Consider the following 24982-nt stretch of genomic DNA (forward strand, 5'->3'; position numbering starts at 1 on the left):
CCTGCAAGACGAAGGCATTGATGCTATGGACTGGCCCACCCGTTCCCCAGACCTGAATCCAATTGAGCATATCTGGGACATCATGTCTCGCTCCATCCACCAACGTTGCACCACAGACTGTCCAGGAGTTGGTGGATGCTTTAGTCCAGGTCTGGGAGGAGATCCCTCAGGAGACCATCCGCCACCTCATCAGGAGCATGCCCAGGCGTTGTCGGGAGGTCATACAGGCATGTGGAGGCCACACACACTACTGAGCCTCATTTTGAATTGTTTTAAAGACATTACATCAAATTTGGATCAGCCTGTAGTGTGGTTTTCCACTTTAATTTTGAGTGTGACTCCAAATCCAGACCTCCATGGGTTGATCAATTTGATTTCCATTGATTATTTGTGTGATTTTGTTGTCAGCACATTCAACTATTTAAAGAAAAAAGTATTTAAGAAAATTTCATTCAGATCTAGGATGTGTTATTTTAGTGTTCCCTTTATTATTTTGAGCAGTGTATATATTACAGGGCAATGGTGTTGCACTATATATACACACAGTGGGGCAGGCACCAATTGTGCAAGTTCTCCCACTTAAAAAGATGAGGCCTGTAATTTTCATCATAGGTACACTTCAACTATGACAGACAAAATGAGAACAAAAAAAAAATCCAGAAAATGACATTGGTCAATAACAAAAGTTTCTCAATACTTTGTTATATACCCTTTGACTGGCTAGGCCACTCCAGGACCTTGAAATGCTTCTTACGAAGCCACTCCTTCGTTGTCCGGGCGGTGTGTTTGGGATCATTGTCATGCTGAAAGACCCAGCCACGTTTCATCTTCAATGCCCTTGCTGATGGGAGGCTTTCACTCAAAATCTCACGATACATGGCCACATTCATTCTTTCCTTTACACGGATCAGTCGTCCTGGTCCCTTTGCAGAAAAACAGCCCCAAAGCATGATGTTTCCACCCCCATGCTTCACAGTAGGTATGGTGTTCTTTGGATGCAACTCAGCATTCTTTGTCGTCCAAACACGGCGAGTTGAGTTTTTACCAAAAAGTTATATTTTGGTTTCATCTGACCATATGACATTCTCCCAATCTTCTTCTGGATCATCCAAATGCTCTCTTCTTCTAGCAAACTTCAGACGGGCCTGGACATGTACTGGCTTAAGCAGGGGGACACGTCTGGCACTGCAGGATTTGAGTCCCTGGCGGCGTAGTGTGTTACTGATGGTAGGCTTTGTTACTTTGGTTCCAGCTCTCGCAGGTCATTCACTAGGTCTCCCCGTGTGGTTCTGGGATTTTTGCTCACCGTTCTTGTGATCATTTTGACCCCACGGGGTGAGATCTTGCGTGTAGCCCCAGATCGAGGGAGATTATCAGTGGTCTTGTATGTCTTCCATTTCCTAATTGATCCCAAAGTTAATTTCTTCAAACCAAGCTGCTTACCTATTGCAGATTCAGTCTTCCCAGCCTGGTGCAGGTCTACAATTTTGTTTCTGGTGTCCTTTGACAGCTCTTTGGTCTTGGCCATAGTGGATTTTGGAGTGTGACTGTTTGAAGTTGTGGACAGGTGTCTTTTATACTGATAACAAGTTCAAACAGGTTTCATTAATACAGGTAACGAGTGGAGGACAGATGAGCCTCTTAAAGAATAAGTTACAGGTCTGAGAGCCAGAAATCTTGCTTATTTGTAGGTGACCAAATACTTATTTTCCACCATAATTTGCAAATAAATTCATTAAAAATCCTTCAATGTGATTTTCTGGATTTATTTTTCTGTCTGTCATAGTTGAAGTGTACCTATGATGAAAATTACAGGCCTCATCTTTTTAAATGGGAGAACTTGCACAATTGGTGGCTGACTAAATACTTTTTTGCCCCACTGTATGATTGGTTTAAATAAATTGATAATAAGATGAGTGGTCACTGTACCGTTAGATTTCCATGCAGCCTTTGATATTATTGACCATAACCGGTTGTTAAGAAAACTTGTTTATAATCCATAACACCTCTGCCATATCATAGAACCATAGATATCTAATAGAACTCAAGGGATTTACTTTAATGGAAGCTTCTCTAATGTCAAACATGTAAAGTGTGGTGTACCGCAGGGCAGCTCTCTAGGCCCTCTACACTTTTCTCCGATGACATGCCGCTGGAATTAAACAATGCAATGCATGGGTGTCCATGTATGCTGATGATTCAACCATATACACATCAGCAACCACAGCTAATTAAGTCACTGAAACCCTTAACCTCTTGAAGCAAGGGGGCACTATTTTTGTTTGGAAAAATAACGTTCCCAAAGTAAAACTGCCTATTTCTCAAGACCAGATGCTAGAATATGCATATAATTGACATATTGGGATAGAAAATACTCTAAAGTTTCCAAAATTGTCTACATTTTGTCTGTGAGTTAAACGGAACTGATATTGCAGGCTAAAACCTGAGGAAAATCCAATCAGGAAGTGCCCCTGTTTTTGAAACCTCTCTGTTGTTATGCATCCCTATTGTCCATTTAAAGGGATATCAACCAGATTCCTTTTTCTATGGCTTCCCTAAGGTGTCAGCCTTTCAACATAGTTTCAGGCTTTTATTTTGAAGAAAGAGCGTGAACGACCACATTGCGTAAGTGGATAGGTGGGGGCTCTCAGTGAGTTGTGCGCAAAAGAGAAAGGCGGCCATTGTTACTCCCGGTCCTAGTGAAAAGCCAACTGTCCCGGTTGATATATTATCAAATAGATACTTGAAAAACACCCTGAGGATTCATTATAAAAAACGTTTGACATTTTTCTGTGGACATTATGGGTATAATTTGGAATTTTTGTCTGCGTTGTCGTGACCACTCTTTCCGGTGGATTCCTGGGCATAACGCACCAAACTAACGGAGGTATTTGGATATTAAAAATATCTTTATGGAACAAAAGGAACATTTGTTGTCTAACTGGGAGTCTCGTGAGTGAAAACATCCGAAGATATTCAAAGGTAAATGATTAATTTGATTGCTTTTCTGATTTTCGTGACCAAGTTACCTGATGCTAAGTGTACTTAGTTTTATTTGGCGCTATGCTATTCAGCGTTGCTGATGACAATTATACCGGATCCAAGATGGGTGGTTCATAGAGGTTAACAAAGAGTTGCAGTCTGTTTTGGAATGGGTGGCCAGTAATAAACTGGTCCTCAACATCTCAAACTAAGAGCATTGTATTTGGTACACATACTTTCCTACATTCTACACCATAGCAGAATCTGTTAATGAATTGTGTGACTGTTGAACAAGTCGATGAAACTACATTTCTTGATGCTACCATCGATTGTAAACTGTCATGGTCCAAACATAGATTCAAATGGTTGTAAAGATGAGTAGTAATAAAGAGATGCTCTGCTTTTTTGACACCACACTCCACAAAGCAAGTTCTGCAGGCTCAAATTTGATCTTGATTATTGTCCAGTCATATGGTCAAGTGCTGCAAAGAAAGACCTAGTTAAGCTGCAGCTGGCCCAGAACAGAGCAGCACGTATAGCGGAAGTGAACAGCAAACCTGGTTTAAAAAATAAAAAATAAAGCAACATCAAGGTACAATGCCTCTCCCCCATTGTGACCTACTTGTTGTGTGTATATACTGACATGCATGTGTAACTGATAGATGCACAAACACACTACATGTTAATGTTTTTAAAATGTATGTAAATTGTAAAGTATTTTGTCTGTATTGTATTTTTCGCTGTGTTGGACCCCAGTAAGACTAGCTGACGCCATTGGCCTTCGGCTAATGGGGATCCTAATAAATCAACATTAAATAAAATCCATAGAATGAGTTTGACACCCATGCTGTACAGAACAACAGTATTCTAATATAGGCACTAAAGTATTAGTGCAAAGCAAATAACATTACTGAGTACCACGCTCCATATTTTCAAGCATAGTGGTGGCTGCATGATGTTATCGGTATGCTTGTCATCGTTAAGGACTGGGGAGTTTTTCAGGGAAAAAAATGAATAAAAGTCAGAATGGAGACCAACATCCTATAAGAAAATTGGATTCATTCTGCTTTCCACCAGACACTGGGAGATGAAGTCACCTTTCAGCAGGACAATAACCTAAAACACCAGGCCAAATATACACCGGAGTTGCTTACCAAGAAGACAGTCAATATTCTTGAGTGACCGAGTTACAGTTTGGAGTTAAAACCTGTTGGTACTAGGGGGCAGTATTTTCATTTTTGGAAAAAAAACGTTCCCGTTTTAAAACGGGATATTTTGTCAGGACAAGATGCTAGAATATGCATATAAATTGACAGATTTGGATAAAAAACACTAACGTTTCCAAAACTGTAAAGATATTGTCTGTGAGTATAACAGAACTGATGTTGCAGGCGAAAGCCTGAGAAAAATCCAATCCGGAAGTGCCCCATATTTTGAAAGCGCTGCGTTCCAATGAGTCCCTATTGAGCTGTGAATGTGCCATCAACGAGCTTACGCTTTCTACGTATTCCCCAAGGTGTCTACAGCATTGTGACGTAGTTTTACGCATTTATGTTGAAGAATAGCGTAGGCGGCTACATTGCGTAAGTGGTCACATGGTGGCTCCGAGAGAGATTCTTGCGTAAAATACAGAGGTAGCCATTACTCCAATCGGTCCTACTGAAAAACGAATTGTCCCGACGGATATATTATCGAATAGATATTAGAAAAACACCTTGAGGATTGATTATAAACAACGTTTGCCATGTTTGTCGATATTATGGAGCTAATTTGGAATATTTTGCGCCATTTTCGTGACTGCAATTTCCGGGCGATTTCTCAGCCAAACGTGAAGAACAAACTGAGCTATTTCGCCTACAAAAATAATATTTTGGGAAAAAATTAACTTTGGCTATCTACCTGGGAGTCTCGTGAGTGAAAACATCCGAAGTTCAAAGGTAAACGATTTAATTTGATTGCTTTTCTGATTTGTGACAAGGTTGCCTGCTGCTAGCAAGGCATAATACTATGCTAGGCTATCAATAAACTTACACAAATGCTTGTCTAGCTTTGGCTGTAAAGCATATTTTGAAAATCTGAGATGACAGGGTGATTAACAAAAGGCTAAGCTGTGTCTCAATACATTTCATTTGTGATTTTCATGAATAGGAATATTTTCTAGGGATATTTATGTCTGTTGCATTATGCTAATTAGTTTCAGGCAATGATTACGCATGAGGGTTTGGGAGTCACAAGAAGTTTTAAATCGATGGCAAAACCTGAAAATAGTTGTCTAGCAATGATCAACAACTAATTTGACAGAGCTTGAAGAATTTTGAAAATATTGAAAAAATAAAAAATAAAAAAAATAAAAAAAGGGCAAATGTTGCACAATCCAGGTGTTGAAAGCTGTTAGAGACTTACCCAGAGAGAACCACAGCTGTAATCACTGCCAAAGGTACTTTTACAAAGTATCGACTCAGGCATGTGAATACTTATGTATATGAGATATTGCTGTATTTCATTTTCAATAAATTTGCTAACATTTCTAAAAACATGTTTTTACTTTGCCAGTATTGTGTTTAGATGGGTAAGGGAAAAATCTATTTAAATCCCTTTTGAATTCAGGCTGGAACACGACAAAATGTGGAACAAGTCAAGGGGTATTAATACTTTCTGAAGGCGCTGTACATGTGCGTTCTCTCACATGAGGTCTGGCCGGAGGCGGTGTATAAGAGCACAGAGTGCTAGGCCACTCTTCCAGGAAGAGGTGAGGTTGGTGACGTCCACACCCCTGTACCCCTGTGTCTGCTTCTGACACCAGGTGAGGAGGCGGCTGGGCCGGATGTCCGACTCTGTGGGAGAAGAGGGTCCAACCAATCAGTCATCCAATCACGCCATCATCACCAAATAAAAACATACAGAGAAAGATAAATACACCTGGCTACAGTGGCTAGAGAATACAACATATCCCTGTAGTGTAATACGTCTTCATGGATACCTTTTTAAAAGTAGTATGAGGGTATGGGAGTGTAGGCCAACACACGCTTTTGTTGGGCATGTCTGACCCTGCTTCATGTAATGTGACCGCAGTCATTGTTTCAAGTGGGTGTAACTGTGATGAGCCCTTTTATTAACTCTCAGGTGAGGCAAGTTTATGGGACAAACACAGATCAGATTACTAATAGAACGTCACAAGGAGCCACTAATCCATAATGCTTGCACGTCTGACTAATCCAAACCGTCTCGGTCAGCTCCTGGCCTGTAGAAATACAATTTCTAGAACAGACATTCCCATTCAAGTCAATGATCCATAATGGGTGGACCTGCAGCCATATTTGCATTTCTATGTCCTGGCCTACGTGGGTGTCTATGTCTGAGCTTGTCTATAATATAATTAGAGGATGATGCATCAGGTTAGTCATTGAGATGACAGGCCTGAGAAAAGTCTCAGACTGTGGTCAGTTTGTGTTTGTGAAGACTGACCTCGTCTGGAGAGATTGACAGAACTACGTGTGGGTCCAACCCGCTCCAGAGGACAGGAGTCCTGCTGCCCGTCTATGAACAGGTGACGCACCTGTGAGAGAGGCATGAGAAGTATATTACAATATTAAAACTTGAGTTACCTGCTTTGTGAAACCGGTTCTTTAGCATGCCAATGTCAATACATGTTAAGCAAGTTAACCCATTCACATCCCTGTACTATATTTAGTAAAATAAGAAAAAAGCACCACAGAACAAATTCTGTTTGGTGTAAATGAATGCAATGTGTTGACACCAGCATATAGTATTGTTATTTGACCTGTTCACCTGTTCAAAATAAACTCACTGTTTGTGAACTATAGCCGTTTCTGCATCATACTATACCTTTGGACACGTGGGGTTATCATTGGACACCAATGGTCCAGATGATGTACATGTATATATACCTAGGGCTGTTGCTGTGACCGTATTACCGGTGGTCACGAGTCATGAAGGCAGTCAAATTCCACCTGACCGTTTAGTCATGGTAATTAGGCTTCTCCAAGCTCTGATGCTGCTGATGGTCATTAGTATGTTATTCGGCTATTTCAGCCACACTCATTGCTGACAGGTGTATAAAATTGAGCATGCAGCCATGCCATCTCCATAGACAAACATTGACAGTAGAATGGCCTTACGGAAAAGCTCAGTGATTTACAACGTGGCACCATCATATGATGCCACCTTTCCAACAAGTCAGTTTGTCAAATTTCTGCCCAAGGGGACTGTAAGTAATGTTATTGTGAAGTGGAAACGTCAAGGTGCAACAACGGCTCAGCCGCGAAGTGGTAGGCAACACAAGCTCACAGAACGGGACCGCCGAGTCCTGAAGCGCGTAATGCGTCAAACCAGCTGTCCTCCATTGCAACACTCCCTACCGAGTTCCAAACTGCCTCTGGAATCAACGTCAGAATATATGAGAGTGTGTGGATTTCATCCACTCAATCTTGTTTCCATATATACAGTACCACCACCTACTCATTCAAGGGTTATTTATTTTTACTATTTTTTACATTGTAGTGAAGACATCAGAACTATGAAATAACACACATGGAATTATGTAGTAAGCCAAGGTGTTAAACTAATCAAAATATATTGCATATTTGAGATTGTTCAAAGTAGTCACCCTTTGCCTTGACAGCTTTGCACACTCTTGGCATTCGCTCAAACAGCTTCATGAGGAGATATTTTCCAACAGTCTTGAAGGAGTTCCCACATATGCTGAGCACGTGTTGGCTGCTGTTCCTTCATTCTGCGGTCCAACTCATCCCAAACCATATCAATTTGGTTGAGGTCGAGGGACTGTGGAGGCCAGGTCATCTGATGCAGCACTCCATCCCTCTACTCAAGGTAAAATAGCCCTTACACATCCTGGAGGTGTGTTGGGTCATTGTCCTGCTGAAAAAAAATGATAAGCCAACTAAGCTCAAACCAGATGGGATGGCTGCAGAATGCTGTGGTAGCCATGCTGGTTAAGTGTTCCTTGAATTAAAAAATAAATCAAATAAAAACAAAACAAATCACTGACAGGGTCACCAGCAAAGCACCCCCACACCACCTCCTCCATGCTAAGAAACACACATGCACACATGCAGAGATCATCCGTTCACCCACACCACGTCTCAAACGCACAGCGGTTGGAATCAAAAATCTATCATTTGGAGTCAAGACCAAAGGACAAATTTCCACCAGTCAAATTTCCATTGCTTGTGTTTCTTGGCCCAAGCAAATCTCTTCTTGTTGGTGTTGCTTAGTAGTGGTTTCATTGCAGAAATTCGACAGTAAGCCTGATTCTCAGTCTCCTCTGAACCATTGATGTGTCTGTTATTTGAACTCTGAAGCATTTATTTGGGCTGTAATTTCTGAGGCTGGTAACTAATGTACTTATCCTCTGCAGCAGAGGTAACTCCAGGTCTTCCATTCCTGTGGCGGTCCTTTTGAGAGCCACTTTCATCATAGCGCTTGATGGTTTTTGAGGCCACACTTGAAGAAAGTTCTTTAAATGTTCCACATTTACTGACCTTCCCGTCTTCAAGTAATGAAGGAATGTCGTTTCTCTTTGCTTATTTGAGCCGTTCTTGCCATAATATAGACTTGGTCTTTTACCAAATAGGGATATCTTCTGTAGTGTACACACACACAAGCTTGGGGTCACTTAGAAATGTCCTTGGTTTTGGAAAGAAAAGCACATTTTTTGTCCATTAAAATAACATCAAAATGATCAGAAACAGTGTGGACATTGTTAATGTTGTAAATTACTATTGTAGCTGGAAACAGCAGATTTTTTATGGAATATCTAAATAGACGTACAGAGGCCCATTATCAGCAACCATCACTCCTGTGTTCCAACGGCACGTTGTGTTAGCTAATCCAAGTTTATCCATTTTAAAAAGGCTAATTGATCATTAGAAAACCCTTTTGCAATTATGTTAGCACAGCTGAAAACTGTGGTGCTAATTAAAACAGCAATACATTTTTTTTAAATGACCTTCTTTAGACTAGTTGAGTATCTGGAGCCTCAGCATTTGTGGGTTTGATTACAGGCTCAAAATGGCCAGAAACAAAGAACTTACTTGTGAAAATCATCAGTCTATTCTTGTTCTGAAAAATGAAGGCTATTCCATGCGAGAAATTGCCAAGGAACTGAAGATCTCGTATAACGCTGTGTACAACTCCCTTCACAGAACAGAGCAAACTGGCTCTAAGCAGAATAGAAAGAGTGTGTGGGAGGCCCCGGTGCACAACTGAGCAAGAGGACAAGTACATTAGTGTCGAGCTTGAGAAACAGACACCTCACAAGTCCTCAACTGGCAGCTTCATTAAATAGCACCTGCAAAACACCAGTCTCAACGGCAACAGTGAAGAGGTGACGCCGGGACGCTGGCCTTCTAGGCAGAGTTGCAAAGAAAAAGCCATATCTCAAACTGGCCAACAAAAATAAAAGATTAAGGTGGGCAAAATAACAGACAATGGACAGAGGAACTCTGCCTAGAAGGCCAGCATCCCGGAGTCGCCTTTTCACAGTTGACGTTGAGACTGTACCTGACAGAAACTCCAGTTGGGAGTCGGAATTTTACATACGCTTAGGCTGGAGTCATTAAAACTTGTTTTTCAACCACTCCACAAATGTCTTGTTATCAAACTATAGTTCTGGAAAGTCGGTTAGGACATCTACTTTGTGCATGCCACAAGTAATTTTTCCAACAATTGTTTTCAGACAGATTATTTCACTAATCACAATTCCAGTGGGTCAGAAGTTTACATACACTATGTTCACTGTGCCTTTAATCAGCTTGGAACATTCCAAGACATAAGAAAACATTTGTAGACCTCCACAAGTCTGGTTCATCCTTGGGAGCAATTTCCAAACGCCTGAAGGTACCACATTCATCTGTACAAACAATAGTACGCAAGTATAAACACCATGGGACCCCGCAGCAGTCCTACCGCTCAGGAAGGAGACGCGTTCTGTCTCCTAGAGATGAATGTATTTTGGTGCGAAAAGTGCAAATCAATTCCAGAACAGCAGCAAAGAATCTTGTGAAGATGCTGGAGCAAATAGGTACAAAAGTCCCTACATCCACAGTAAAACGAGTCCAATATCGACATAACCTGAAAGGCCGCTCAGCAAGGAAGAAGCCACTGCTCCAAAACCGAGACATCAGTCAGGAAGTTAAAGCTTGGTCGCAAATGGGTATTCCAAAGGGACAATGACCCCAAGCATACTTCCAAAGTTGTGGCAAAATGGCTTAAGGACAACAAAGTCAAGGTATTGGAGTGGCCATCACAAAGCCCTGACCTCAATCCTATAGAATATTTGTGGGCGGAACTGAAAAGGCATGTGCGAGCAAGAAGGCCCACAAACCTGACCTAGTTACACCATCTTTGTCAGGAGGAATGGGCCAAAATGCACCCAACTTATTGTGGGAAGCTTGTGGAAGGCTACCCGAGACGTTTGACCCAATTTAAACAATTTAAAGGCAATGCTACCAAATACTAATTGAGTGTATGTAAACTTCTGACCCACTGGGAATGTGATGAAAGAAAAAAAGCTGAAATAAATAATTCTCTCTACTATTATTCTGACATTTCACATTCTTAAAATAAAGTGGTGATCCTAACTGACCTAAGACAGGGAATGTTGACTAGGATTAAATGTCTGGAATTGTGAAAAACTGAATTTAAATGTATTTGGCTAAGGTGGATGTAAACTTCCGACTTCAACTTTATTTAATGAACCTGCCACATGATTCATGAAATGTGTAAAAAAACAGTAACCCCATGTGTCCAAAGACTAAATATAGTACAATATAAAAAAAACTCACTGTAGACAAATGCTTTGGCTGATTTAAAAACGTCTTCAGATTTGTCCATTAGGAAGCAGAGAGAACAAGAATCAAATAAACTAGACTAAAATAAATAACATTTCTGCAATGGATATGAATGGGTTAATTGTCAACTGTTCTAGAGTGCATTCGGAAAGTATTCAGACCCCTTGACTTTTTCCACATTTTGTTACTTTACAGCCATATACTAAAATTGATTAACTATAATTTTTTTTGTTAGCAATCTATATACCCCATAATGACAAAACCGGTTTAGAAATGATTGCAAACTTATTCAAAATAAAAAGCAGAAATACCACATTTCCATAAATATTCAGACCCTTTACTCAGTACTTTGCTGAAGCACCTTTGGCAGCGATTACAGCCTCGAGTCTTCTTCGGTATGACGGTTCAAGCTTTGCAGACCTGTATTTGGGGAATTTCTTCCATTCATCTCTGCAGATTCCCTCAAGCTCTGTCAGGTTGGATGGGGAGCGTTGCTGCACAGCTATTTTCACATCTCTCCAGAGATGTTCGATAAGGTTTTAAGTTCAGGCTCTGGCTGGGCCACTCAAAGACTTGTCCCGAAGCCACTCCTGCGTTGCTTGGCAGTGTGCTTGGGGTCATTGTCCTGGACAAAGGTAAACCTTCACCCCAGTCTGAGGTCCTGAACCCTCTGGAGCAGAATTTCATCAAGGACCGGTCTGTAATTTGCTCTGGTCATCTTTCCCTCGATCCTGACTAGTCTCCCAGCCCGTACCGCTGAAAAACATCCCAACCGCATGATGCTAACACCACCATGCTTCACCTTAGGGATGATGCCAGACGTGATGTTTGGCATTCAGGCCAAATAGTTCAATCTTGGTTTCATCAGACCAGAGAATCTTGTTTCTTTAGGTGTCTTATGGGAAACTACTGAGGAGCGGCTTTCATCTGGCCACTCTACCACAAAGGCCTGATTGGTGGCGTGCTGCAGAGATGGTTGTCATTTTGGAAGGTTCTCTCATCTCCACTAAGGAACTCTGGAGCTCTGTCAGTGACCCGCAGGTTCCTGGTCGCCTCACTGACCAAGGCCCTACTCCCCCGATTGCTCAGTTTGGCAGGGCGGACAGCTCTTGGTAGAGTCTTGATGGTTCCAAACTTCTTCCATTTAAGATTAACGAAGCCACTGTGTTCTTGGGGACCTTCAATGCTGCATATTTCTTTTTGTATCCTTCCCCAGATCTGTGCTGCGACATAATCCTGTCTCAGAGCTCTACAGACAATTCCTTCGACCTCATGACTTAGTTGACAGTGCATGTCAGAGCATAAACCGTGTCATGTCATTACCAAATCATGTCCAAACAATTACATTTCCCACAGGTGGACACCAATCAAGTTGTAAAACATCAAGGATGATCAATAGCAAAGGGTTTTAATACTTATGTAAATAAGATTTCTAAAAACCTTTTTCTTTATGGGGTATTCTGTGTAGATTAATGAGGGGGGGGGGGGGGATTAATTTAATCCATTTTAGAATAAGGCTGTAACATAACAGAATGTGGAAAAAGTCAGGGGGTCTGAATACACTGTAAATAGGACAACACAATTGATCTGTTTAAAATGTAAATGTGAGGTATTCTCCATCTCAGACGAACCTGATGTGGCTTGACACAGCTGGAGTTGAGGTTAGGGTACCGTGTTACCGGGTCTATGGTGTACTGATCAAAGTTCTTTGAGATGTTCTCTGTCGTTGTTTGGGGTAATAGCCTGTAGAGGCCCTCCCTACAAACATGTCATGAGATGAAATCATTAATTTTCTGTTAAAACCAGAGCAACAGATTACCTGTCATACAGTGGGACAAACACAAAATCACCATCACTTCCACTAATAGGATAACCAAACGTTTCTAACATGTAGCAATATGGATCTAATCATAATTTGAATGTAGACACCTGATAGCAATTTTTTCCAAAGTGACTGGAACCGGTCTCTCCTAACTTGGATTAAGAAAATGTCAATATAATCCCCTTTTTCTCCCCAATTTCGTGATATCCTATTGGAAGTTACAGTCTTGTCCCATCGCTGCAACTCCCTTACGACTCGGAAGAGGCGAAGGTCGATCCTACTTCTTGACACACTGCTCACTTAGCCCCGCAGGCGACCGGAGTCAGCCCCGCAGGCGGCCGAAGTCAGCCCCGCAGGCGACCGAAGTCAGCCCCGCAGGCGACCGGAGTCAGCTACAAGGAGTCGCTAGAGCATGATGGGACAAGGAAATCACGGCCGGCTAAACCCTCCCCTAACCCGGACGACGCTGGGCCAATTGTGCACCGCCTCATGGGTCTCCCGGTCACGGCCAGCTGTGACACAGCCTGGGATCGAACACGGGTCTGTAGTGACCGCTGCGCCACACAGAAAGCCGTCATTAGAATCTCATATGTAAACATCTCCAGCCTACTGTACCTTTCTGCCAGGATCTCCAGATGGGTCTTGCCCTGCGCCCAGCCCCTCACCATCCACACCGTGTCAAAGGCAGCCAGGAACCCTCTAGCACAGCCTGTCCCCGTGGGCCAGAAGGGCTATAGACAGAGAGAACATGGGTCAACACACTACACGCATACAAAGCAGGACACACTGATTGTTCAGCGACATCAAGCAAGCTAGGAATGTTCTCAAACTGTCTAAAGGGAATATGTGTGGGAAGAAAAATGCTCATCTGATCTACTGTAAGAAGAGGTGACAAGCCACCTGGGACTAACAACCTGGATGCTAAATTAGTGAGGTTGGTAGCAGAATACATTGTGACTTCGGTTTGCCACATGTTCAATTTAAGCCTAGAAGACGATGTGTGCCCTCAGACCTGGAGGGAGGCAAAGGTCATTCCGCTGCCCAAGAATAGCAGAGCACCCTTTAATGGTTCAAATAGCTGACCAATCAGCCTGTTACCAGGGATTAGCAAACGTTTTGAAAATAATCATGTTTGATCAAAAAGTTATTTTACAACGGACTTTCAGCATGCTTATAGAGAAGGGCACTCAACACGCTCAGCACTGACACAAATGACTGATGATTGGCTGAAAGAAATTGATAGTAAGAATATTTTGGGAGCTGTTTTGTTAGACATCAGTGCAGCTTTTGATATCATTGATCATAAACTATTGCTGAAAAAAATTACTTGTGTTATGGATTTGCATCATCTGCCTTATGGATTGAGAGTTACCGATCTAATAGAACACAGAGGGTTTTCTGTGGTGTACCACAGGGCAGCCGGCTTGGGCAATTGTTTTCTGTTATTACTAATGACTTTCCAATGTCCTTGAATAAAGCTTGTGTTTCAATGAACGCTAACGACTCAAAAGTAAACGTCAGCTACGACAAAATAAATAACTAAACGTCAGTTTTAGAATGGGTAACTAGCAATAGGCTGGTGCTAAATATATATAAAAAACTAAAAGCATCGTTTTTGGGACAAATCACTCACTCAATGCTAAGCTTAATTTAGGATGTAATATTGAATAACGTGGTTATTGAGCAACAGCTGGGTGTAACCCAAAATGGGGCGGGAGGGTAGCCTAGTGGTTAGAGTGTTGGACTAGTAACCGGAAGGTTGCAAGTTCAAATCCCCGAGCTGACAAGGTACACATCTGTCGTTCTGCCTAGGGCGTCATTGAAAATAAGAATGTGTTCTTAACTGACTTGCCTAGTTAAATAAAGAGGTAAAATAAAAATGTTAAATTAAATAAAAAAGATCGTAAGCTGTCATGGTCAAAACATAGACTCGGTTGCTGAAATGGGTTAGAGGTCTGTCCATGTTGTGACGACCCTCCCACTCTGTCTGCCGTATTCTTTGTCTTGACTCTTGTTTTCCTTATTAGGATGTCGGCAAGCGGAGCTGGGAGGGTCGTCAGCGATATGGGACACACCTGGGCCCGGGTATGTCCCGAGATATATACACACTTCTTCCCCATTCATTGAGGAGACTCTCCATGCAGACACACTGTTAGTTTTTGGTTGTTTGCTTTGGCTCCTTTCAACACCTCATTATCACATTTATGCACGCAACCACACACTTACACTATGGATTACTCACTACACACACACCACTGTTAATTGTATTTACATTTCCTCAGTTAAGGAATAACAAAAATATATTTATTATCACCACATATTATCACCTTTTTGTTGCGTACTATGAGCCGGTTCGTGACAATGTTAAGGAGTTGTTCTGCTTTCTTGACATCTCAGTCGACCAGACAGGTGCTAGTTTTGTTGTATCTGGACTACTGCCCAGTTGTGTGGTCATGTGTGGCAAAGAGGGACATAGGTAAATTGCAGTTGGTCCAGAAGAAAGTAGCACATACTGCATTTAGATGTACACGGGGGGGGGGGGGGGGGGGGGATGTCAGTTACATGTATGTCAATCTCTCTTGATTGACTGCATCACTATTGGTCTTTGTGCGAGGTATTGATGTGTCGAAGGCACCGACCTGTCTGTTAAAGCAGTTGGAACACAGTTCAGACACTCATCGGTACAACAAGACATGCAACCAGAGGTCTCTTCACAGTCCCCAGGTCGAGAACTGAGGCTGGGAAACACACCGTATTAAATAGAGCCATGACTACATGGAACTCTGCCACCCCAGGTAACTCAAGCTAGAAATAAAACCATACATATATTATAAATAAAAATATATACATTTTTAAAGATAACACCTTGCGGCACAACAGGGATTGCAATTTTTTATATATTTTGTATTGTCTCTGCCCATTCATCACCATTGTACTGGTTGTTGTCTTACCCGTTGTTGACTAGCTATCAACACCTGTGATTGCTTTATGCCTCGCTTTGTCTCTCTCAAATGTCAATATGCCTTGTACACTGTTTAGGATAGTTATTGTCGTAGTTTACTGCAGAGCCCCTAGTCCCACTCAACATGCCTCCTTTGTCCCACCTCCCACACATGTGGTGACCTCACCCAGCATAACTAGCCCTTCCAGAGATGGAACCTCTTATCACTCTGTGCCTGGGTTTAAATCCACTATACCCGTACCCCACCATACCAGTCTGTACATTACACCCTGAATCTATTCTACCACGCCCAGAAATCTGCTCATTTTATTCTCGGTCTCCAACGCACTAGACAACCAGTTTTGATAGCCGTTAGCCGTACCCCCATCCTACTCCTCCTCTGTTCCTCGGGTGATGTGGAGGTTAACCTAGGCCCTGTGTGTCCCTAGGCACTCATTTGTTGACTTCTGTAACCAAAAAAGCCTTTGTTTCATGCATGTTAAAATCAGAAGCCTCGTCGCCAAGTTCGTTTTACTCACTGCTTTAGCATACTCCGCCAACCCTGATGTCCTTGCCATGTCTGAATCCTGGCTCAGGAAGACCACCAAAAATTCTGAGATTTCCATCTGCAACTACAACATTTTCCATCAAGATAGAACTGCCATAGGGAGGAGTTGCAATCTACTGCAGAGATAGCCTGCAGAGTTCTGTCATACTTTCCAGGTCTATGCCCAAACAGTTCGAGCTTCTAATTTTAAAAATGAATCTCTACAAAATAAGTCTCTCACTGTTGCCACCTGTTATAGACCCCCCCTCAGCTCCCAGCTGTGCCCTGGACACCATATGTGAATTGATTGCCCCACATCTATCTTCAGAGTTCGTTCTGTTAGGTGACTTAAACTGGGATATGCTTAACACCCCGGCAGTCCTACAATCTAAACTAGATGCCCTCAATCTCACACAAGTTAACAAGGAACCCTCCAGGCACAACCCTAAATCCGTAACTATGGGCACCCTCAGATATTATTCTGACCAACTTGCCCTCCAAATACACCTCTGCTCTTTTCAATCAGGATCTCAGCGATCACTGCCTCATTGCCTGCGTCCGCGGTCAAATGACCACCTTTCATCCCTGTCAAACGCTCCATAAAACACTTCTGCAAGCAGGCCTTTCTAATCAACCTGGCCCGGGTATCCTCGTTCTTTAAAAGTAATTTCCTCAACATCTTAAACAAGCATGCCCAATTAAAAAAAAAAAAGTAGAACGAAGAACAGATATAGCCCTTAGTTCACTCCAGACCGAACTGCACTAGCATTGAATAGTCCCTGCGATATTCAACTTTTCAGGGAAGTCAGGAACCAATACACGCAGTCAGTCAGGAAAGCAAAGGCTAGCTTTTTCGAAATAGAAATGTGCATCCTGTAGCACAAACTCCAAAAAACTTCTGGGACACTGTAAAGTCCATGGAGAAAAAGAGCACCTCCTCCCAGCTGCCTACTGCACGGAGGCTAAGTAACACTCACCACCAATAAATCCACAATCCGCTACTTTCCCAAGCCTACCCAGCTTCTCTTTCACCCAAATACAGATAACTGATGTTCTGCAAGAGTTGCAAAACCTGGGCCCGTACAAATAAGCTGTGCTAGACAATCTGGACACTCTTTCTGAAATTATCCACCCCCATTGTTGCAACCCCTATCACCACAGGGATCAATTATCAGGCTGACTCTTTTCTCTGCGTGTGTGTAATATATACACAGTGGGGAGAACAAGTATTTGATAACCTGCAAAATTGGCAGTGTTTCCTACTTACAAAGCATGTAGAGGTCTGTAATTTTTTATCATAGGTACACTTCAACTGTGCGAAACAGAATCTAAAACAAAAATACAGAAAATCACATTGTATGATTTTTAAGTAATTCATTTGTATTTTATTGCATGACATAAGTATTTGATCACCTACCAACCAGTAAGAATTCTGGCTCTCACAGACCTGTTGGCTTCTTAAAGAAACTCATGTTCTCCACTCATTAACTGCACCTGTTTGAACTCGTTACCTGTATAAAAGACAGACAATCACACAATCAAAAAGACACACACAATCAAAAAGACTCCAAACTCTCCACAATGGCCAAAACCAGAGAGCTATGGAAGGACATCAGGGATAAAATTGTAGACCTGCACAAGGCTGGGATGGGCTACAGGACAATAGGCAAGCAGCTTGGTGAGAAGGCAACAACTGTTGGTGCAATTATTAGAAAATGGAAGTTCAAGATGACGGTCAATCACCCTGATTGGGTCTCCATTCAAGAGCTCACCTCATGATCATTGATGCCCCACGAGGAAGGTGAGGGATCAGCCCAGAACTCCATGGCATGACATGGTCAATGACCTGAAGAGAGCTGGGACCACAGTCTTAAAAAAAACATTAGTAACACACTACGCAGTCATGGATTAAAATCCTGCAGCGCACGCAAGGTCCCCCTGCTCAAGCCAGCGCATGTCCAGGCCCGTCTGAAGTTTGCCAATGACCATCTGGATGATCCAGAGGAGGAATGGGAGAAGGTCATGTGGTCTGATGAGACAAAAATAGAGCTTTTTGGTCTAAACTCCACTCGCCGTGTTTGGAGGAAGAAGGATGAGTACAACCCCAAGAACACCATCCCTACCGTGAAGCATGGAGGTGGAAACATCATTCTTTGGGTATGCTTTTCTGCAAAGGGGACAGGACGACTGCACCGTATTGAGGGGAGGATGGATGGGGCCATGTATCGCGAGATCTTGGTCAACAACCTCCTTCCCTCAGTAAGAGCATTGAAGATGGGTCGTGGCTGGGTCTTCCAGCATGACAACGACCCGAAACACACAGCCAGGGCAACTAAGGAGTGGCTCCGTAAGAAGCATCTCAAGGTCCTGGAGTGGCCTAGCCAGTCTCCAGACCTGAACCCAATAGAAAATCTTTGGAGGGAGCTGAAAGTCCGTATTGCCCAGCGACGGCCCCGAAACCTGAAGGATCTGGAGAAGGCCTGTATTGAGGAGTGGGCCAAAATCCCTGCTGCAGTGTGTACAAACCTGGTCAAGAACTACAGGAAACGTATGATCTCTGTAATTGCAAAGGTTTCTGTACCAAATATTAAGTTCTGATTTTCTGATGTATCAAATACTTATGTCATGCAATAAAATGTCAAACATACCCTCGAAAAACTGACTATCCTACTGATCCTCGACTTCGGCGAGGTCTTTTACAAAATAGCTTCCAATACTCTACTCAGCAAACTGGATGCAATCTGTTTTGTCACCAAAGCCCCATATACAGTGGGGGAAAAAATTATTTAGTCAGCCACCAATTGTGAAACCTCTCCCACTTAAAAAGGAGAGGCCTGTAATTTATCATAGGTACACTTCAACTATGACAGACAAAATTAGAAGAAAAAAAATCCAGAAAATCACATTGTAGGATTTTTTATTTATTTATTTGCAAATTATGGTGGAAAATAAGTATTTGGTCAATAACAAAAGTTTCTCAATACTTTGTTATATACCCTTTGTTGGCAATGACAGAGGTCAAACGTTTTCTGTAAGTCTTCACACACTGTTGCTGGTATTTTGGCCCATTCCTCCATGTAGATCTCCTCTAGAGCAGTGATGTTTTGGGGCTGTTGCTGGGCAACACAGACTTTCAACTCCCTCCAAAGATTTTCTATGGGGTTGAGATCTGGAGACTGGCTAGGCCACTCCAGGACCTTGAAATGCTTCTTACGAAGCCACTCCTTCGTTGCCCGGGCGGTGTGTTTGGGATCATTGTCATGCTGAAAGACCCAGCCACGTTTCATCTTCAATGCCCTTGCTGATGGAAGGAGGTTTTCACTCAAAATACATGGCCCATTCATTCTTTCCTTTACACGGATCAGTCGTCCTGGTCCCTTTGCAGAAAAACAGCCACAAAGCATGATGTTTCCACCCCCATGCTTCACAGTAGGTATGGTGTTCTTTGGATGCAACTCAGTATTCTTTGTCCTCCAAACATGACGAGTTTACCAAAAAGTTATATTTTGGTTTCATCTGACCATATGACATTCTCCCAATCTTCTTCTGGATCATCCAAATGCTCTCTAGCAAACTTCAGACGGGCCTGGACATGTACTGGCTTAAGCAGGGGGACACGTCTGGCACTGCAGGATTTGAGTCCCTGGCGACGTAGTGCGTTACTGATGGTAGGCTTTGTTACTTTGGTTCCAGCTCTCTGCAGGTCATTCACTAGGTCCCCCCGTGTGGTTCTGGGATTTTTGCTCACTGTTCTTGTGATCGTTTTGACCCCACGGGGTGAGATCTTGCGTGGAGCCCCAGATCGAGGGAGATTATCAGTGGTCTTGTATGTCTTCCATTTCCTAATAATTGCTCCCACAGTTGATTTCTTCAAACCAAGCTGCTTACCTATTGCAGATTCAGTCTTCCCAGCCTGGTGCAGGTCTACAATTTTGTTTCTGGTGTCCTTTGACAGCTCTTTGGTCTTGGCCATAGTGGAGTTTGGAGTGTGACTGTTTGAGGTTGTGGACAGGTGTCTTTTTATACTGATAACAAGTTCAAACAGGTGCCATTAATACAGGTAACGAGTGGAGGACAGAGGAGCCTCTTAAGGAAGAAGTTACAGGTCTGTGAGAGTCAGAAATCTTGCTTGTTTGTGACCAAATACTTATTTTCCACCATAATTTGCAAATAAATCCATTAAAAAACCTACAATGATTTTCTGGAATTTTTTCCCCCTCATTTTGTCTGTCATAGTTGAAGTGTACCTATGATAAAAATTACAGGCCTCTCATCCTTTTAAGTGGGAGAACTTGCACAAATTGGTGGCTGACTAAATACTTTTTTGCCCCACTGTACCACCCACCACTGCGACCTGTATGCTCTAGTCGACTGGCCCTCGCTACATATTCGTCGCCAGACCCACTGGTTCCAGGTCATCTATAAGTCTGTTAGGTAAAGCCTTCTCAGCTCACCGGACATGATAACACCCACCCATAGCACACGCTCCAGCAGTTATATCTCACTGGTAATCCCGAAAGCAAACACCTCCTTTGGTCACCTTTCCTTCCAATTCTCTGCTGCCAATGACTAGAACAAATTGCAAAAAAAAAAAAAAAATCACTGAAGACTTGTATATCTTTCACTAACTTTAACCATCAGCTATTTGAGCAGTAAGCCATTTGCTGCAGCTGTACATAGCCCATGTGTAAATAGCCTACCCAATCTACCTACCTCATATTTGATTTACTTACTCTTTTGCACAACAGTATTTCCACTTGCACATCATCTGCTCATCCATCACTCCAGTGTTAATTTGCTAAACTGTAATTTCTTCACTACTATGGCCTATTTATTGCCGTACCTCACGCCATTTGCACACACTGTATATAGACTTTTCTTTCTATTGTGTTGACTGTACACTTGTTTATTCCATGTGTAACTGTTGTTGATTGTGTTGCACTGCTTTTCTTTATCTTGGCCAGGTTGCAGTTGTAAATGAGAACTTGTTCAACTAGCTTACCTGGTTAACTTCTTCGATATAGGGGGCGCTCTTAATTTTGGGATGAAAAACGTTCCCGTTTTAAACAAGATATTTTGTCACGAAAAGATGCTCGACTATGCATATAATTGACAGCTTTGGAAAGAAAACACTCTGACGTTTCCAAAACTGCAAAGATATTGTCTGTGAGTGCCACAGAACTGATGTTACAGGCGAAACCCAGATAAAAATCCACCAGGAAGTGCCCCATTTTTTGAAAGCCCTGCATGCCAATGACTCCTTATATGGTTGTGGAGGAGCTAGGAGTCAGCTTACGTTTTCCACGTTTTCCCCAAGGTGTCTGCAGCATTGTGACGTATTTGTAGGCATATCATTGGAAGATTTACCATAAGAGACTACATCTACCAGGTGGTCGCTTGGTGTCCTCCGTTGCAATTATTGCGTAATCTCCAGCTGCAGTAATTTTCCGTTTGCCTTTGATGAGAAACCGACTACCAGGAATGATTTTTCATCGAATAGAATTGTGAAAAACACCTTGAGGATTGATTCTAAACAACGTTTGCCATGTTTCTGTTGATATTATGGAGCTAATTTGGAAAAAAGTTTGGCGTTGTGTTGACTGCATTTTCGTTTTTTTTTTCTTAGCCAAACGTGATGAACAAAACGGAGCTATTTCTCTTCCACAAATAATATTTTTGGAAAAAAAATGAACATTTCCCATCTAACCGACAGTCTCGTCATTGAAAACATCCAAAGTTCTTCAAAGGTAAATGATTTTATTTGAATGCTTTTCTTGTTTTTGTGAAAATGTTGCCTGCTGAATGCTAGGCTTAATGCTATGCTATCAATACTCTTACACAAATGCTTGTGTAGCTTTGGTTAAAGCATATTTTGAAAATCTGAGATGACAGTGTTGTTAACAAAAGGCTAAGCTTGTGTTTCAATATATTTATTTCATTTCATTTGCGATTTTCATGAATAGGAAACGTTGCGTTATGGTAATGAGCTTGAGGCTATGATTACGCTCCCGGATACGGGATTGCTCGCTAGAGGTTAAATAAAGATTAATAAAACATTATTTTTTTTAAATCGCAATGTATTACCTATTGTATTATGTAGGTGGGTGGCCAGAACAGCTCATAGGGCTGGAGCCATCTCGTGTTTCTGAAGCTTGAGAGAGAGGCAGGATATTATGTATTGTGGCGTAGAGCAGGTCAGCTAACAGAAGATGACATTGAAACCTACCTCTGTACATTTGAACGGACAGCACTACTGGAAGGATGGCCGAGGCAGAAGTGGGCCAGTCTGCTGGCGTCACCAGGGGATGGCTCCTCACCGACGTACCCACCTCCTCCATCCTAGACAAAGTGGTCCAGGATTGCATCCAACGGGCACTACCCCACGACATGAAGAGGGCAGCGAGTCTATGCAAGCCCCAGACCTTGGACAGCCTCCTGGAAGCAGTGGAGATGCATCAGAACACTCAGGCCCTGCTGAGTGGGAGCCGGGCCGAGTCAGTGACTCATTCAAGGAGTCGGAAGGACAGCCCCACTGCTGGGTACCCCGAACCGACAGTTGGCAGCGCCAAAGGACCGCAAACCCGTAGAGAGACGGCTGCGTTAGGTCCGCCACAAACAACCACAGGTAGATAAAGACCAAAGGAGGCGTTTTGAGTGTGGCACCCGGGGGCACATGGCCTGGAATTCCCCAGCTTGAGAGGAGTCGATGCCATCAGCAAGCCCCGGAAGCGAGGTGGGTCACGGAGTGAACTACGTCACCCCCTGTTGGGCACACCACGAATCAACTGCACCCATGGTCCCGGTGAAGGTTGATGGACATGACACGGAAGCTCTACTAAAACGCCGGAAGTACGTTCACCCTCGTAACCACGAGCCTGCTGAACCAGGAGACCAAACGGGAGATGTCCATTTCCTGTGTTCACAGGGACACAAAGCGGTATCCAACCGTATGGGCCAACATCGTGACGCCACAAGGTAATTGCCAGATGATGGTGGGTGCTGTACAAGAGTTGCTGGTTCCTCTCTTAGTGGGAAGAGATTGTCCACTGTTCGCGGCCCTGTGGGGTCACGAGCTGAGGAAGAAGGTACGAGCCACCCGAAGATGAGTGAGGACGACCCGTCACCTGTGAAGAGAACGGTTGACAAACCTGTATCTACGGGTCCGGAGTTAGAGGGGGTGCTGGAACCCGGCCCCCCCTGGGGAACCACAGGAGGAAGAGACCAGCCTCCCCCTCCTCGAGTTCCAGGGACCAGTCAAGACATCCCCTGGGGGCCAACTGAGGGTACAATTCGGGACGGCCCAGTGGGAGGACCCTAACTTGAAAGCTGCCGCAGCCCAAGTGATAGCAGTGGATGGACAGCTACTTCCGAGGGGTGAGTGACTGGCGATATCCCCCCATTTTCAAATCAAGAATAACCTTTTGTATCAGGTGTCGCGCCAACAGAGGGAACTTCGAGAGGCATTGTTGCTGCCACGACAGTATGTGGGAACTGTTCTTCAGCTGGCCCACACCCACCTGTTGGGGGCGCACCTGGGAATGGAGAAGACCCGGGAACAGATCACCGCCCGGTTCCACTGGCCCGGGATGAGGAGGGCCGTGGAAGACTACTGTTGCAGCTGCCGGAGCGTCAAATGACTGCCCCAAAGGCACACTTCCGAAACCCACGGGTCCCCCTACCGCTCATCGGGGTTCCCTTTGAATGCATCGTGGGACCCCTGGTAAAAACAGCACGGGGACACCGGTACATCCTGTTAATTGTAGACTATGCCACGCGGTATCCAGAGGCCATTCCCCTATTGGTGACGGTGTCCAAGGGAATCTCTCGGGAGCTGTTCCACTTCTTTAGCTGGGTGGGCATCCCGAACGAGATCTGAGTTTGTCCCGCCTAATGAAAGATGTATGCTTTCCTGCAGATCAAGCAGATCTGGACCTCCTTTCACCCGCAGACAGATGGGTTCCTCGAACGGTTAAAAAAAAAAAACGCTCAAACAAATGCTAAGGAAGGTCATCGAGCAGGACGGGAAGAACTGGGACCAGCTACTACTCCACCTAATGTTCTCAATCCAAGAAGTACCCCAGTCCTCCACGGGGTTTTCCCTTTTCAAACTCCTCTACGGGAAGAGGCCACGCGGCCTACTGGACCTCGCCAAGGAGGTGTGGGAAGCCCAACTGACCCCCTTACGCAGCGTGGTAGAGCACGTGGAGACAATGAGGGAGTGGATGACAGCCATATGGCCAGTCGTGAGGGAACATATGGAGAATGTCCAACGTGCCCAAGCCTACAATCGGGGAGCCCAGCCCCGAGAACTCCAAGTGGGAGACAGGGTGTTGGTCTTGATCCCCATGGCAAAAAGTAAGTTCCTGGCAACATGGCACGGGCCATACGAGGTGATCGAGAAGCTGGGACCTATCAATTACGGCGTACAGCAGCCCGGGTGATGAACCTGTTGAAGAAATGGCTGAGAGGCCAGCCTTGGCCATGTTATGGTCGGGACCCAGGACACCAATGGTATCAGTGGTGGTCCCGAGCAATGAGGACCTCGACCTGGCCCAGAAGCAAGAGCTCAGGGAGCTTGTCGATCGGAACATTCTCAGAGAATCCGGGCCGCACGACCGTCATTGAACACCACATCCATACCCGGCGAAACGGTACAAAAGAGGCCATATCGGATTCCGGAGGCACAATGGAAGGCCGTGAAACAGGAAGTGGACGTTATGTCGAGGATGGGGGTCGTTGAAGACCAAAGGATCTTGGCAGGTACCGTTGGCAGCCTCCTCCCAGGAGAAGACAACGTTTTCAACACCAAACAGATTGTATCAGTACCAGGTGCTCCCGTTCGGTCTCCACGTAGCCCC

The 24982-nt window shown here is 43.7% G+C and overlaps 1 protein-coding gene across 3 annotated transcripts in view; it reads right to left on the minus strand.

The window, feature by feature from the left end:
* The window catches only part of LOC139407721 (F-actin-monooxygenase mical2b-like), an 89390-nt gene that overhangs the window by 35413 nt on the left and 28995 nt on the right, over positions 1 to 24982 (minus strand). For all 3 annotated transcript variants that reach the window (XM_071151590.1, XM_071151583.1, XM_071151574.1), the window contains exons 9-12: positions 13252 to 13367; positions 12446 to 12572; positions 6448 to 6538; positions 5669 to 5816 (exon numbers count right to left, since the gene is read on the minus strand). In XM_071151590.1, coding sequence (XP_071007691.1) covers positions 5669 to 5816; positions 6448 to 6538; positions 12446 to 12572; positions 13252 to 13367 — 482 coding nt within the window. The remainder of the gene's footprint in view (positions 1 to 5668; positions 5817 to 6447; positions 6539 to 12445; positions 12573 to 13251; positions 13368 to 24982) is intronic.

This window comes from Oncorhynchus clarkii, chromosome 1 (assembly GCF_045791955.1).
Source record: "Oncorhynchus clarkii lewisi isolate Uvic-CL-2024 chromosome 1, UVic_Ocla_1.0, whole genome shotgun sequence".
In the NCBI taxonomy this organism is placed as follows: Eukaryota; Metazoa; Chordata; class Actinopteri; order Salmoniformes; family Salmonidae; genus Oncorhynchus; species Oncorhynchus clarkii.